At 36.8% G+C, this 14,365-nt stretch overlaps 4 protein-coding genes across 6 annotated transcripts; 3 read left to right on the plus strand and 1 right to left on the minus strand.

The window, feature by feature from the left end:
* The first annotated feature begins 6 nt into the window (after positions 1–6).
* On the plus strand, positions 7–3,346 carry LOC104761554 (trigger factor-like protein TIG, Chloroplastic). The gene is made up of 13 exons (XM_010484653.3): positions 7–519; positions 598–681; positions 788–916; positions 1,069–1,157; positions 1,258–1,441; positions 1,704–1,794; positions 1,894–2,048; positions 2,130–2,222; positions 2,312–2,404; positions 2,496–2,576; positions 2,672–2,821; positions 2,910–3,005; positions 3,104–3,346. The coding sequence occupies exons 1-13, from the start codon at positions 184–186 to the stop codon at positions 3,179–3,181; spliced, it is 1,659 nt and encodes a 552-aa protein (XP_010482955.1). The 5' UTR covers positions 7–183; the 3' UTR covers positions 3,182–3,346.
* A 1,170-nt stretch (positions 3,347–4,516) lies between these two features.
* On the plus strand, positions 4,517–8,122 carry LOC104761556 (65-kDa microtubule-associated protein 1). 2 transcript variants are annotated; one of them, XM_010484654.2, is made up of 10 exons: positions 4,517–4,780; positions 5,321–5,406; positions 5,511–5,714; positions 5,818–6,063; positions 6,142–6,357; positions 6,478–6,633; positions 6,722–7,033; positions 7,140–7,227; positions 7,320–7,468; positions 7,552–8,122. In XM_010484654.2, the coding sequence occupies exons 2-10, from the start codon at positions 5,335–5,337 to the stop codon at positions 7,870–7,872; spliced, it is 1,764 nt and encodes a 587-aa protein (XP_010482956.1). In that variant the 5' UTR covers positions 4,517–4,780; positions 5,321–5,334; the 3' UTR covers positions 7,873–8,122. The 2 variants fall into 2 exon arrangements, with proteins under 2 accessions (XP_010482956.1, XP_087355237.1); XM_087499111.1 differs by having other exon boundaries at positions 4,780–5,026.
* A 153-nt stretch (positions 8,123–8,275) lies between these two features.
* Positions 8,276–10,075, plus strand: LOC104761557 (peroxygenase 2). 2 transcript variants are annotated; one of them, XM_010484655.3, is made up of 6 exons: positions 8,276–8,844; positions 8,938–9,087; positions 9,190–9,275; positions 9,365–9,459; positions 9,560–9,685; positions 9,779–10,075. In XM_010484655.3, the coding sequence occupies exons 1-6, from the start codon at positions 8,730–8,732 to the stop codon at positions 9,936–9,938; spliced, it is 732 nt and encodes a 243-aa protein (XP_010482957.1). In that variant the 5' UTR covers positions 8,276–8,729; the 3' UTR covers positions 9,939–10,075. The 2 variants fall into 2 exon arrangements, with proteins under 2 accessions (XP_010482957.1, XP_010482958.1); XM_010484656.3 differs by having other exon boundaries at positions 8,683–8,814.
* Positions 10,076–10,627: 552 nt separating this feature from the next.
* Positions 10,628–14,357, minus strand: LOC104761558 (indole-3-acetate O-methyltransferase 1). The gene is made up of 4 exons (XM_010484657.3): positions 13,848–14,357; positions 13,001–13,420; positions 12,418–12,693; positions 10,628–11,187 (listed from the first exon to the last, which is right to left on the minus strand). The coding sequence occupies exons 1-4, from the start codon at positions 13,956–13,958 to the stop codon at positions 10,834–10,836; spliced, it is 1,161 nt and encodes a 386-aa protein (XP_010482959.1). The 5' UTR covers positions 13,959–14,357; the 3' UTR covers positions 10,628–10,833.
* Between the last annotated feature and the right edge of the window lie 8 nt (positions 14,358–14,365).

The following is a 14,365-nucleotide window of genomic DNA, read 5'->3' on the forward strand; positions in this document are numbered from 1 at the left end:
CTATCAGCTAAGAAAACGCAGCGTTTTAAGAAGATACACAGTGAGATATAGCTTGAAAACGCAGCGTTTTGTATAAAGTTGAAACGCAGCGTTTTAAAGAGATAAATTGCTTTATCTATAAAGAAGTGGCGCTTCCTTTCATTCTCATAAGCTCTCTTCAGTCTAATAAGCAGAGAGTTAGAGATGGAGCTCTGTGTTATCAGCACCACGATGACGACGGCGGCGAAGGCGATTAATCCGTTTGTTCCTTCAATTACACGACGTGTTAGCTCCCGTTTGTTTCAATCAGATAGTGTGTTACAGTTTGGTGGGAGACTGAAGAAACCAATTAGCCCCTTGGAGATGACGACGATGTCTTGTGTCTCCAGAAAATTTGGGTTTCTCGGAGATTCAATGTCTAACGGTGGTGATTTCAAGCGGCGATTCGCGGCGGCTTCTCCTGCGGTTGAAACCAGTGTAAAGGAAGACAAGCTTCCAGCTGATCTTAAGGTCACGGAGACTGTACAGGCGAACTCAAGTGTAAGGGGATTTCAAAATCTGTTTTTGTGGCATTGAGTTTATTCTTAGTTTTGGAATGACTTGAGATGTTTGATTTAGGTGAAATTGAGTGTGGAAGTTCCAAAAATTGTATGTGAAGATTGTTACCAACGAGTTCTAACCGAGTTTATGAAGCTCTCAAAGGTATATTGATTTTTTTTCATCTTACATCGAGACTACGATTGAAGTCGATGGCCGAACTTGTTCTATGTAAAAGCTTGTTGTTGATTGTAATTTACCATTAACTTAGGTTCCTGGATTCCGTCCTAAAACGAGAGTTCCAGAGAATATTATAGTTGGTTTCGTTGGGAGGCCATACGTTTTGAGAGCTACTGTTGAATCTATCTTGAAGAGAACACTTCCTCACGCTATGGAGTCGGTAAGTTTTACTAATGTTTTATACTTAGTTTACAATCGTTCACGGTTTAAGAGAATGATTTGTGAGAATTTTTAGTCTTGTGATGTGTTCTTACTAAATTGGGTCGTTGTTGTCTTGGAACATTTTTCTTAGTCGATTTTTGGTTTTTGTAGGTGACTGGAAGGGCTTTAAAGGACTCGATACAGATTGTAAGCAGCTTTCCAGATATGGAGAAGGCTTATTCTCAGCTCAAGACTCTTAGGTCCTTGTTTAATCTTTCACATATTTCAAACAATATGAACAACAGCTCACGACTGCTGCTTGCTAACTAACTTTACATGATTTTCTCTTGTTTTTTTCAGTTATGAGGTGGTTGTTGATGTTGTGCCTGAACTAAGATGGAATCCTGAGGATGGGTATAAGAATATGAAGGTTGTTGTAGAATTAGGCGATGAGATAGATGCGAAAAAAGCTTGTGAAAGACAACTGAGACAGAAATACAAGTCCCTTGGTGCGTTGAAGATTGTTATCGACCGAGGACTACAGGTATATGAATGCATAACTTCACATGTCCTTGCATTGTTTTTCTGCAACCATCTCGGTTTTTTTTCGTGGTTCATTTGAAATCACTGAAGGTTATCTCGTTACAGTTAAGATCAGCCAATATAGCTTATTAAAATACAGATGTAAGCTTTTTTTTAATAATTTTGTTATGAATCTGGCTTCATTAGTTCGTACTTAACTCTGCAAAGATGATGATGATATAGTTGCTAGAAATGCTTTTTGATTATATCCTATAATCGTGTAGGTGGGAGATCTTGCAGTTGTTGATATTTCTGCTACAACTATAGATGAGGACGGGTCAACGGGTCAAGCGATTCCAGATGCTGAAAGCAAAGGTTTTACAACTGTTATATCTCAACATTCGTTTCCCTTACTCCATTGAAATGTCGCTCCCGTTTGCCAATGAATGCTGAGATGTGCGTTTATATGTACAGGATTTCACTTTGACACTGAAGAAGGGAATAAATTACTTCCTGGATTCCTTGACTCAATCACTGGAATTCGAGCAGGCGAATCAAAGACATTCACGCTTGTGTTTCCTGAATCATGGAAACAAGAAAATCTCCGTGGCCAACGTGCTCAGTTCACTGTGAGTGAGCTCTTCTTCATACACCAGACATAAAGATAAGAGATCATACTTTGGTAAGCTAACCGTGTCTATTTTCTTCAGGTTGACTGCAAGGAACTTTTCTACAGAGATTTACCAACGTTAAATGATTCACTTGCTGATAAATTGCTCCCTGGATGCACCACTTTAAAGGAGGTAATGAACAGATGGATTTTGTTTAAAACAAGTTTTACAAAAGAAATTTTATTTTCTCACTGTAATTCTCTGATGAAACAAGTAAACAGGTTGAAGAAACTCTGTCTAAAAGATGCCAAGAGATGGAGGAGGAAGCTAAGGAGCAAGCGACAGACAACGCTATCCTTGAACAGATTCGAAAGGTCATCATCTAATTCCATAAAGCATTTGTAGCATTAATGTTGTTGATCTGTGTGATAAAAATCATCCTTTGCTTTTTTTTTTTTGTTCTAGATGGTTGAAGTGGAGATTCCTCAATCTTTATTTGAGGAACAAGGAAGACAGTTTTACGGAGCTAGGCTTCTAGAGATTCAGGCAAGCATTTTCGATGACTGTTGTTGATCTCTCTATCTCTTACTCGCTTTTGCTTGTCACTCAGATTCTTAATGTTAAATGACATGGAGCTGCAGGGAAGCATGAAGCTCACTGAAGATCAATTGGCTTCTCTTTCAAGTCAAAAAGCAGTAAATGAGTTCCTAGAAACACAAAGAGAGAGCATTACCAACATAATCAAGCAGAATTTGGCTGTTGGAGATATCTTCAAGCGCGAAAACTTAGAGGTATATTTATATTCTTAACACTCTTGTCTCAGAGAAAGAAACATAACGAAAATTAGTAACAAAAACATTGTCAAATCCTTGAGTGCAGTTCTCAACAGATGAACTAGTAAAAGAGGTCGAGAACTCGATCTCAGAATTCAAAAAACATAAACAAGAGTATGACGAGGAGCGTGTGAAAGATCAGGTTAGTTCTCTAGTGAATCTTAATTAAGTATTATAATTTTCTTGAGCTGTATAAGATAAACTGAAAGAGAGAGAGGTTCTTCTTTAAATGGTGGTTAGGTACAAGAGATTTTAGAAGGAGCAAAAGTGCTTGAATGGTTGAAAGAACGAGCCGAGATTGAATACATCACTCGTTGATCAGCATATAGGTATGTATGTCTGAATGTATGATTTGGCATGTTCTGTATTTTTTGTATGAGGGATTTCTGTTGAATTATGATTATTCTCTGTCATTAGAAGAGAACTTTTGTATTTGATGATTGTTTGTAAGATTAATAGGTGCAATAAAATTATTTCCGAAAACACTGTTTTTTTTTTTATTTTGTAATTTGGTTCACTTTTTGAATTTATAATTAATGGATTTTAGTCTTTTAGATATGGTCTTGACAAAAAAGTATATTACGTCCATTTCATATTGAAGTTTGCCACCTAACATTTGACTATGACTTTGTTTTTTATCTGTCAAATAACTCTTCTTCTTTACTACTTAGTTTGATTTGGTTTTATATGGACGCTTGACTAAATTTTCCCCTCTGAACTCATCACTTTTGCTACTTTTCTTAGCTGTATTTACGAACTACCCCCTCATGATCCTTGTTTAAGCTTGAAAAAAGTAAATTAAATCTCACCAATCCTAGTAGTTGCACCATTTTCCCAACTGATCATTAACAATTTAATAATAAAAAGAAGTTTCTAACTAACTATGGTGATAGATAATAAAATCGGAGAAACTGCTAATTCTATTTTTTTTTTAAAAACATTTCTGTCACAGATGTCAAAGATATCAAAGATAGAGAAAAACTCAATACATATGTTAACAACATCTTTAAACATTATAATTCTAGCATTCAAAAAAGATGAAAAATTCTCCGGACTTCTCTATATGTCTTTGATATCACATAAATAATTTATGTTTGTCTTCGTTTCTTAACATACGCAAGGTTTTCTATTTGTCTTTGTCAATAACAGTGTTGGATGAATTCAAAATTCTTAAAATGTTGTATCCTCTTGCATTACTTGAAAAAACAAAAAAAAACTATAAACTCGATTGATTGCGACAAGAGATATTACAGCGTACAAAAACATATAATAGTGGATATGGTAAAATTAATCAAAAAAGAAAAGAAAAAAGACTAAACTGTAATTCTGTAAATGCTAGCGAGTAGCGATGAAGCGATCTAGGGTCCCTAAAACATAACATTTTTACCGCTCTAAATAAATATCCGCCGTAACCGTAAGTTATGTTTAACTTGGTTAGAAAAGCCAAAAAAACTATTGAAGCATTTATTTACATTCGAGATTCTAGTAGTGAATATGTTGTTTTTTAGTATACATAGCTTGTGAAGTCAAACAAGCAAAGCACCAAGTCAAGGAGAAGAGTAAAAAAGAAAAGGATAAAAAAACTTGAAAAAAGACACAAGACTGTCTGTGAACAGTGATGTTTGTTAAAAAAAATCAAGGGGTGTGGTCTGTGGTTGAGTAATTTGGAGTTACCATCGTACAACCAAAAAAGAGTGGGTCCCGTCCTTCACCTCTCCGTCTCTTCCACCTCTCTCTCTCCTCCATAGATTGATTTTTATTTTCCTTCCTTTGCTAAAATGATTTTATCTCTCTCACTCTCAATAGTGTGAGTTTTGTCATACAACTTCAGATCTAGAAGAAGAAGCAAGTGTGTGTGGCTTTTGTGTGTGTGTGGAGAAACCCATTTAAAACCCTAGAAATCCTGTGTCAATCTCGGTAATGAACGTTGTTTTTTTTTTTCACTGTTAGATTTGATCAGTTTAAAGTCTTTAGTTTTTATATTACTTTGGTTTTATCACCAATGCTGTTTGATTATTCTCTTCAAGTTCTTGTTTTTTTTTTTCTTTCTTTTCTTATACAAGAGATCTGCTTCTTTTTTTTTCTCATGCTTTTACTTTTCCTTGATCGGACTTTGTTTGCTTCCTTGCTCTCATGGTGAACAAAAGGGTTTTTGAGCTTTGGGTAGTTTTAAGACTTCTTCTTTCCAACTCATAGGGTTCTTTTGAATGTTTTGGTCTGTGCAGTTGAGTGATTGAAGAAGGGTTTTTGATTCCCAAATAAAAAAGATTACACCTTTGATTGAGAACAATCTACAGAGTTTGTAATGTTATTGCAATTCTGATGCATAAATAAGATCTTATACAAGTGATGATTTTTGAGCGATGTCAATTACTCACTGTGGAGTTCTCTGTGTACTACATTCTTAGTTTAGTGTTATCGTTTCTAATTGGTGTTTGTTTCCGATCGTTTCTGTAGGAAAGAACCTTCTGATGGCGATCACAGATACTGAAAGTCCTCTTCTCGGGGAAATTTCTTGTGGTACCTTACTGCAGAAGTTGCAGGTAACAATCTTACAACCATCTTTTTATTCTAAGATTGTATTTTCAGGGCTTTTTTTTTTTTTTACTCACAATCTTTGTGTAACATTAACTTCTTTTTTAATTAGGAAATCTGGGATGAAGTTGGTGAGAGTGATGAGGAAAGAGACAAACTGCTTCTTCAGATAGAGCAAGAGTGTCTTGATGTTTACAAGAGAAAAGTTGAGCAGGCTGCTAAATCCCGAGCTGAGCTTCTTCAAACCTTGTCAGATGCTAATGCTGAACTATCAAGCCTCACTGCATCTCTTGGAGATAAAAACTTAGTTGGCATTGTAAGTTTTTTTTTTTTGTCCATATGTTTAGAATTGGAAAATGTAGCTGAAGTGTTTTGTTTGTGATATTTTTTTTGTCTTTTTGTTTCTTATGTTGTTGCAGCCGGATAAGTCTTCAGGAACGATTAAAGAGCAACTTGCTGCTATAGCACCGGCTCTTGAACAACTGTGGCAACAGAAAGAGGAGAGAGTCAGAGAGTTCTCTGATGTACAATCACAAATTCAGAAGATATGTGGAGAGATTGCTGGGGGTTTGAGCAATGAGGTTCCTATAGTCGATGAGTCTGATTTGTCTCTGAAGAAATTAGACGATTTCCAGAGCCAACTCCAAGAGCTCCAGAAAGAGAAGGTAAAAATTTGTGTTAGGGATATCCAGATTTCGTGGTGATATGTTTTTTCCTTTCTAACTGCTTTGTTTTGGTGGCAGAGTGACAGGCTGCAAAAAGTGCTAGAATTTGTGAGTACTGTTCATGATCTATGTGCCGTTCTTGGTTTGGATTTCTTAAGCACTGTCACCGAAGTTCATCCAAGCTTAGATGAAGAAACTGGTGTCCAGTCTAAAAGCATTAGCAATGATACACTTTCAAGGTTGGCTAAAACCGTCTTGACTCTTAAAGATGATAAGAAGCAAAGACTTCAAAAGGTAAAGACAAATTTTATCTGCAGCCTTAGCTTGTCTAATATTGTTCCCTATAAATTGCATCTGTTGTATATCAAACTGGTTGAGAGCTTTTTACTGATTCTTTGTTTTTTGTTGTTGCAGCTTCAAGAGCTGGCTACTCAGCTAATTGATTTATGGAATCTGATGGATACTCCTGATGAGGAAAGGGAGCTTTTTGATCATGTTACCTGTAACATTTCAGCTTCAGTTGATGAAGTCACTTTGCCAGGTGCTCTTGCACGTGATTTGATTGAGCAGGTAATTTTATATTGCATTGATAAATCTTCCTTTGTGTTCTGAAGAATCAGTTACTGCTTTGCTAAAAATTTCATATAAATTCGTGAAGGCCGTGGTGGAAGTGGATAGGCTTGACCAGCTGAAAGCTAGCCGAATGAAAGAAATTGCTTTCAAGAAACAATCTGAGCTTGAGGAGATATATGCTCGTGCTCATGTAGAAATAAATCCGGAATCTGCTCGTGAGAGGATCATGTCGCTGATTGATTCTGGAAACGTTGAGCCTACTGAGTTATTGGCAGACATGGATAGCCAGATAGCAAAGGCTAAGGAAGAAGCGTTTAGTAGAAAAGATATATTGGACCGTGTTGAGAAATGGATGTCAGCTTGTGAGGAAGAGAGCTGGCTAGAAGACTACAACCGGGTAATGCATAAGTTCTCTCAATACACACACACTATGATACATCACAATATACAGTAACTTTAAACTGGATCTTGAGCATTTCCACGGTTTCGTTTTCTGAAAACAGGATCAGAACAGGTACAGTGCAAGTAGAGGTGCACACTTGAATCTCAAGAGAGCTGAGAAAGCTAGGATTCTGGTTAGCAAGATTCCTGGTATGGTTTGAATAGCTAAGATATGCTTGCAAACTTCTCTTATGTATTCATCATATATCAAATAAAGTTTGGATCTTTTGTTTTGTGCAAAGCCATGGTTGACACATTGGTTGCCAAGACCCGGGCTTGGGAAGAGGAACACAGCATGTCCTTTGCCTACGATGGTGTTCCTCTGCTAGCTATGCTAGATGAGTACGGTATGCTTAGGCAAGAACGAGAAGAGGAGAAACGGAGGCTGAGGGTAAGTTCATCATTTCTACTCAATTATGATTAAGGCGAGATGTTAGTCACCTAAAGAACTCCTCTGTTGTAATTAATGAACAGGAACAAAAGAAGGTTCAAGAACAGCCACACCTAGAGCAAGACTCTGCCTTTAGCACCAGGCCAAGCCCTGCAAGACCAGTCAGTGCTAAGAAACCTGTGGGGCTACGAGCTAACAACGGAGGAGCAAATGGAGCTCCAAACCGGCGTTTATCATTGAACGCAAACCAGAACGGAAGCAGGTCTACTGCAAAAGAAGGAGGAAGAAGGGAGAGTCTCAACAGGCCGGCTGCTCCTACAAACTACGTTGCCATTTCGAAAGAGGAAGCTGCTTCATCTCCAGTTTCTGGTGCTGCAGATCATCAAGTTCCAGCTTCACCTTGATGGTTTAAAAAAATAAAAGAGGAAAAGATCTGTAATTTTCAATGTTTGAGTTGGTTTTTTAGGGAGAAAAAGGCTTTGATGAAACACCTGAGAGAGAAGACAAAAAAACATTTCAGAGTAGAATGTGTATGTGTGTGTGTGTCTGTTTTTGTTAGTGTTGTTTTAGTAGTTGGTACGGTATCATCTTGACTCCAAAAAAGCTGCAAGTGACTTACTTATATTATGGGAGTAAATGTAAGCTTGACCAAAATCACAACTTTCTTAGTTCTTACAACGGTACATTGTGTTTATGTGCCACGCGCTCATCTCATATATGGGCCTGGAGATAGAAGGCCCATAAAAACCTATTGCATAATCGTTTTTGTCCAAGTATTTAGCATCCTCAAGTTAGGCAAGGTCGGTCACTTCTCAGTTTTATCCAAATGTATCAATGTTATGATAAGTGTGTTCCAATTCCATCCATAACCGCTTAAGTTGATTTCGGTTCTGTAGTCGAAATTGTAATTCAGTTTTTTATTATTTTTTGTTGGTTTGGTTAATTTAGTCTTATAATTTTGGTTTTCTTCATTTCAATCATGCTTGGTTATGTAGGTAGGTAAGGTATGGTTCTATTCGTTTTTTTTTTTTTCAGTGTAACAAGAAACAACTTTGTTACGGTTCGGTTTTAGAAAAGCTTGTTCTGGTTTCTATATCCACTTTTAAGTGACAAGTGTCATTGACTCGTGTGAAGGGTGAAATGAATGTGGCATTGTCGCGCGTGCATGTCCGCCACGGAGCATCGAAATGTTTCGCTCTCCTCTTCTTCCTAATTTGTCCACTTCTCATCTCGCTGTAGAGAGAGAAAGAGAGAGAGAGAAATGACGACAATGGCGAGGATGGAGAGAGACGCAATGGAGACGGTGGCTCCCTATGCTCCAGTCACTTATCACCGTCGTGTTCGCGGTGACTTGGATGACACACTTACTAAACCTTGTACTTATGATATCCTAACCCATCTATAAATGTTCATATACATAAATAATGCGTGACTTGTACGCTACATAACCGGGTGTTTTTAATATTTAGATTTGCCGAGAGCACTACAAGCACCAGACATGGAACACCCGCTAGGAACACCAGAGCATAGACACAATGGCCTTAGTGTTATGCAGCAACATGTAGCTTTCTTCGATTTGGATGATAATGGCATCATTTATCCCTATGAAACGTTCTCTGGTACACCCTTTAACCTCTCCATATATAGAGTTGATGAGTTATAACATATCGGTTTATATATTTACTGGTTTTTGTATACATATACGAAATCGATTGCACCAGGGTTCCAGTTACTCGGTTTCAATTTACTTGCGTCACTTATCTTAACGGCTTGTATCCACTTAGCTCTTAGCTATGCTACTCTCCCGGTACAGTACATATAGTTTGGTTTAACTAATTTTAGCTTTATCGAGCTGGACCTAGCTATGATTGTTACGTTTACAATTTGCTGAAACAGGGATGGTTACCGTCTCCATTTTTCCCTATATATATACACAACATTCACAAGGCAAAGCACGGAAGCGACTCTAAAACATATGACAATGAAGGAAGGTTAGTGATTCTCTTTACCACAATCCATATTTGATATTTCTATAATTATATCGGGATTCATACCACAATTTATATGTATATATATGTATGATTTGGGAAGGTATACACCAGCAAATCTTGAGTTGATGTTTAGCAAATACGCGAGGACAGTACCAGATAAATTGAGTCTTGGAGAACTATGGGACATGACGGAAGGAAACCGCGATGCCTTTGACTTTTTCGGATGGTACGTACTTGTTACATGCTCAAATGTGGTGATGTTCCCTTTATAATTAACGGATTTTTGGTTTCTTGAAGAAGTGTATTAATTGGTATGTAGGCTAGCGAGCAAGGTGGAATGGGGAGTATTGTATGTGTTAGCGAGTGATGAAGAAGGATTCTTGTCTAAAGAAGCTATAAGGCGGTGCTTCGATGGAAGCTTGTTTGAGTATTGTGCCAAGAACTACGCTGAGATCAAGGAGTACAAGACGTACTACTGAGTACTGATCATCATCACTTGGAACTAGTGTGGAAAGCACTTGAATTAATTCAATAGTGGTGATGTAATGAAGCAATAATTTGTATATCGTGCGTTTGTTTAGTAATATATAAATATATATTCAATAGTGGTTTATTATTCACCTGCCTTTCTTTCTTTAACAAGATGCTTTTAACGTCTATTTCTTTCAATTATAGGATACAAAGATTTATAAAAAATTCCGTATTTTACTTTAAACATTACAGTGGTTTCAAGCGTAAAAAAAATGTTACGAAAAGATTCAAATTTGGATTCGTTAACTTTTGGCCCAAAAGTTTTGGGAGTGAATTTGACTATTGACATAAAAAGAAGTAAACTCGAGTTGTTTTACTATGATTTCAGTTTGGTTTGGTTGATTTGGGTAGGAACCCTGCATACACTGGAACAAGAGGCTTCCTTTTTCATAAAGTTTTTCTTTGGTACTAAAGGCCGACTAATTTAGTTTACATGATCAAAACCCCATTATAACGAAGATAAGAACTATAAAGAACAAATTAAGTAGAGGCCCTACGAACAGAAAAACAAAAGTTTAAACAAGAGAGTACACGAACATATTACTTTTAATTAGGGTACAAATGGATGACTTAAATTAATAGGTTGAATAGGTTGAATGATCATTCAGCTAAATTTTTACCATTTGAGATAAATAAGTTGGAAAACATATTCAACTCATTCAACCAAAAAAACTAGAGAAATGAACAAATTATAAAGGAAATTTGTTCAACTCTTTCATCTCCTATTTAGTGGATGAATGAGTTGAATACTATTCAACCAATTTTATTCAACTCATATTTTTTCAACTCATTCATCCCTAGTGCAACCATTTCCACTCTTAGTCTTTGTCATATTATTTGGTATTAAGTAAAGGACAAAGAAGCGACGATGTGGAAGAACTGCAAATTCACCAAGACATCTTTGGCATGGCTAGTGGCTCGGCGTTCAACTCGTGAGAACAGCTCATTGCTTAGCTCTTCGCCAATGTGTGCTTCCACAAGCACTCCTGCCACACTCCGACAACTACTAGCAAAGGCACGACCGACCTCGGATGCGTCGTCCGGCTCACTCACCACAAGTGGACTCCCTCCTTTGTAAACCACCAGCTTCTCAATTGCAAATGAGCCGTTGGCTTCAACTACTTCCTTGAAATCTTGCAAGCTTGGTGCGTACACTGGGATATTGAATCCGTCCCGTTTCTCTGCTGCTACCAAACCCTAAAAATAAAATGTTAATTGCGGTTAATCATAGATTCATATAACAATTTTAGACCGAAATTCTTTAAAAAAAAAATCATCAGGACTTTTAATTAGTTAAACACACAAAAAAATGTTCGAATCATTTTATGGTGAGCCTTTAGGACTCTGTTTTTCGTAACTGAATATATGAATTTATATCCTGATTGAATTATATATATATATGTAACCCTTTTTGATTAACTAACTTTTATATTAATATCATTTGACTATTTGTGAACTTTACTTTTTGGTGGTGACTATTTGATCTAACGGACTAAAATGATTATGTTAGAAAGCAAACGTAACAATTCTTCTTGAATTTTTTGAGTGACTTCTTTTACTACCGTACTTCAATAATATGGCCTGCCGATTTTGTCTCTAAAAGGTCATCATGTCGAATTTATTTTGACGGATATAATGATCGTAGAGATGGATGGTTCAGATTCATTTAGGATCGATGAGGGCAATCCGGCGGGTAGAATTGATTGTTACCTTTAAAACGAGGAGTGGTAAGACTACCGTGGTCTTAATCAAAGCCACACCACAATCATTTGTTTCTGTTTTGTACATACGTATATGGGATTTACACACAATATTAACTTGTTTATGAAAAATATATTTTGTCGTTAATAAACTGTATTTCAAAAAACTTGTGGATATAAATACAATACTATGCTACGTTCGGTGATTTTCTCAAAGATATATTTTTGGCGGTATATCAAATTTTATTTTAAGAAAAGTATGGATAGCATGTGGTCCTGTATATACAATATAACTATAGAATACTATAGGTTTGAAAATATATAGTCTTGTTAAGAAAAGCTTAATTTCAAGAAACTTGTGGTTAACATTTGATACTAATACAGTACTATATAGTATACTAGGTTTGATGACTTTACGAGTTATAAAGTTTTGAACTTTTAGTTTTCTTAGAAAATAGTTAATTTCTTAGACAGAGCAACAACAAAAAAAAGGTTAGCTGGCGACATTCCCAAAGAATTACTTAAATTGGCTCAAATGTAGATATTTTATCCTAGTGTTATAAGTAAGTTGTTTACCCCATTTTTTCCAGCGTTTACTCGTAAAAGGCAAAGAAGGGCATAGGTTAATAATAGTAATATAACTATTAGATAAGTTAAGAACTCGAGGTTAATAATTTAGAGTTTTAACTAATTACTTTGGGGATTAATAGACTAAGGTCGTACGTACCTCGCGGACAAGGTCGTCCCACGCGTCCTGAAAATGAGTGCCGAAGAGTAGACCGGCACCACCCTGGTCGGTGGGGTCCAGAGAGGTACGACCGAGACAAACCAAAAACATGGCCCCACCTCTCTTAACCTCCGCAGCTCTTGCTCTCAAAAACTCCGCCAAGTCCGCCTGAAACTGTCGCTTGTAAGCCGTCGTTGTCTTCTCTCCAGCGCCGTGTATGAAAACTCTCCCTCTATTGTACGCAGCTGATCTCCTATCCGTCACACTTTCCGGCACCTACCATATTTTCCATTTCTTAACATATTTATCAAAAGTGTTTTGTTTTGGATTTTTTATTTATATTATTTATCAACCGAAAATAAAAAATTTAAGTTTAACAAAATCAAAAATAACGTTGGCATAACAAAAACTTCTGAGGTAGACTAGCTAGTCCCGATTTTTGATAGCCCTAGTCCGGTAGAAATATTAATAATAACTCCCGTATTCTGACATTAATTAATTGATCTATTTAACCGTTAAAGCTAGCTTAAAGCAGAAAAACCGAACACCATGACAGAGTAAACGTTACGTCTAGAGTGTGTACCTGAGAGAGCCAATGTAAGGAGAAGGCAGAGTGGAAAAAGTCAATGGTTCTCGCCGGAAAGAGTCTCCGGTAAAACGAGCCGGGAACACCAGCGACGAAGTAGGAGCGGTTTCCATCGGCAGCAAGACACTCCTCCATGCAAGAGTTGGAGACAAGTGGTGGAAGAAGCTGAAAAAGTGTGTTGAAGTCATTGCTCGGGAGATCGGCGAAGAACGCTGTGAACTCCGGCGGGTCGATTCCGGCGGAATCAAACCTCTTAGAGATGTGTTTGACTATGAAATCTATTATGTGGACAGTGTTTGCGCCGGATGAGCAACCAAGATCAACCGCCGTGAACGGTGGGGGACTGGCGGAGGAGTTTAGGTGAACATTTTCAAGTGTTTCCTCTAACAGGTGAAGCATAGACCGTGCATGCATCGCCTGCATATATTATTTTTTTTCTTTTACATTTCATGATATCAAATTGTCGGTATCTATATTACTAAATATATAAATTACCATGCACGTAGACGCTGGCTCTTGTTTGTCTCAACATTATCCTCATTTTCTTTTAATATACAGCTTAACTTTTTAAAATTGATTACTTAGCAAAATCATCAGCATGCATGAGTCAAAGAAACCGTAATAGAGAACTAAACCGAATTGAACGGAAATACACCCAGGAAGAATTTATTTTTAAGAGCAAATCTTTCTTAAAAAATTTCGTCTCTAAACCTTTCTTCAAAATAGAAAATATATATATATATATATATTTACGACTATCTTTCGAATTTTTCACTCGAGAAAAAAAATTATAATAAGTAGAAATTTTTTATGATATAATTTTGAAAAAAAAAGATGTAGAGACCTGAGCTTGAGAGTTATTGGCATAGCTGTCTTGTCCTTTGCCACCTTTCATGCTGAGAAGTCTCTCGAGCTTCATGTTACATACAGCAACATTGTCTCCCTTAGAAGCCATCCTCTCTCTTTTTTCTCTCTCTCTCTCTCTCTCTCTCTCTCTCTCTCTCTCTCTCTCTCTGTGGATCTCTTCTTTCCTTCTCGATCTCTCGTTATCTTTCTCTACACCTTCTTTTTGTGAATGAGACAAGCTCGAAGAGACTACACGTATTTATAGAAAAGAGGAAATGATAAATGTATGCGTTAAGTTGAATGGGGAAACATATTATTAAATGTGCCATTGCGTATACATATTGTGTTATGTACTGATTATTCATGCAAAAACAACGCATCATTATGTTTGTTTCCCCAAAAACAAAATATAATAATGTGGTGTACTTGTGTCACATGATATACTATAGACATAGTTTGTCATTTTGTGCACTATAGGTTATATATTTTTGTCAACCACATTTTGTGTAGGGCTAA

The sequence above is a fragment of the Camelina sativa genome, chromosome 18 (assembly GCF_030686135.1).
Source record: "Camelina sativa cultivar CO46 ecotype springtype chromosome 18, ASM3068613v1".
Lineage (NCBI taxonomy): Eukaryota > Viridiplantae > Streptophyta > Magnoliopsida > Brassicales > Brassicaceae > Camelina > Camelina sativa.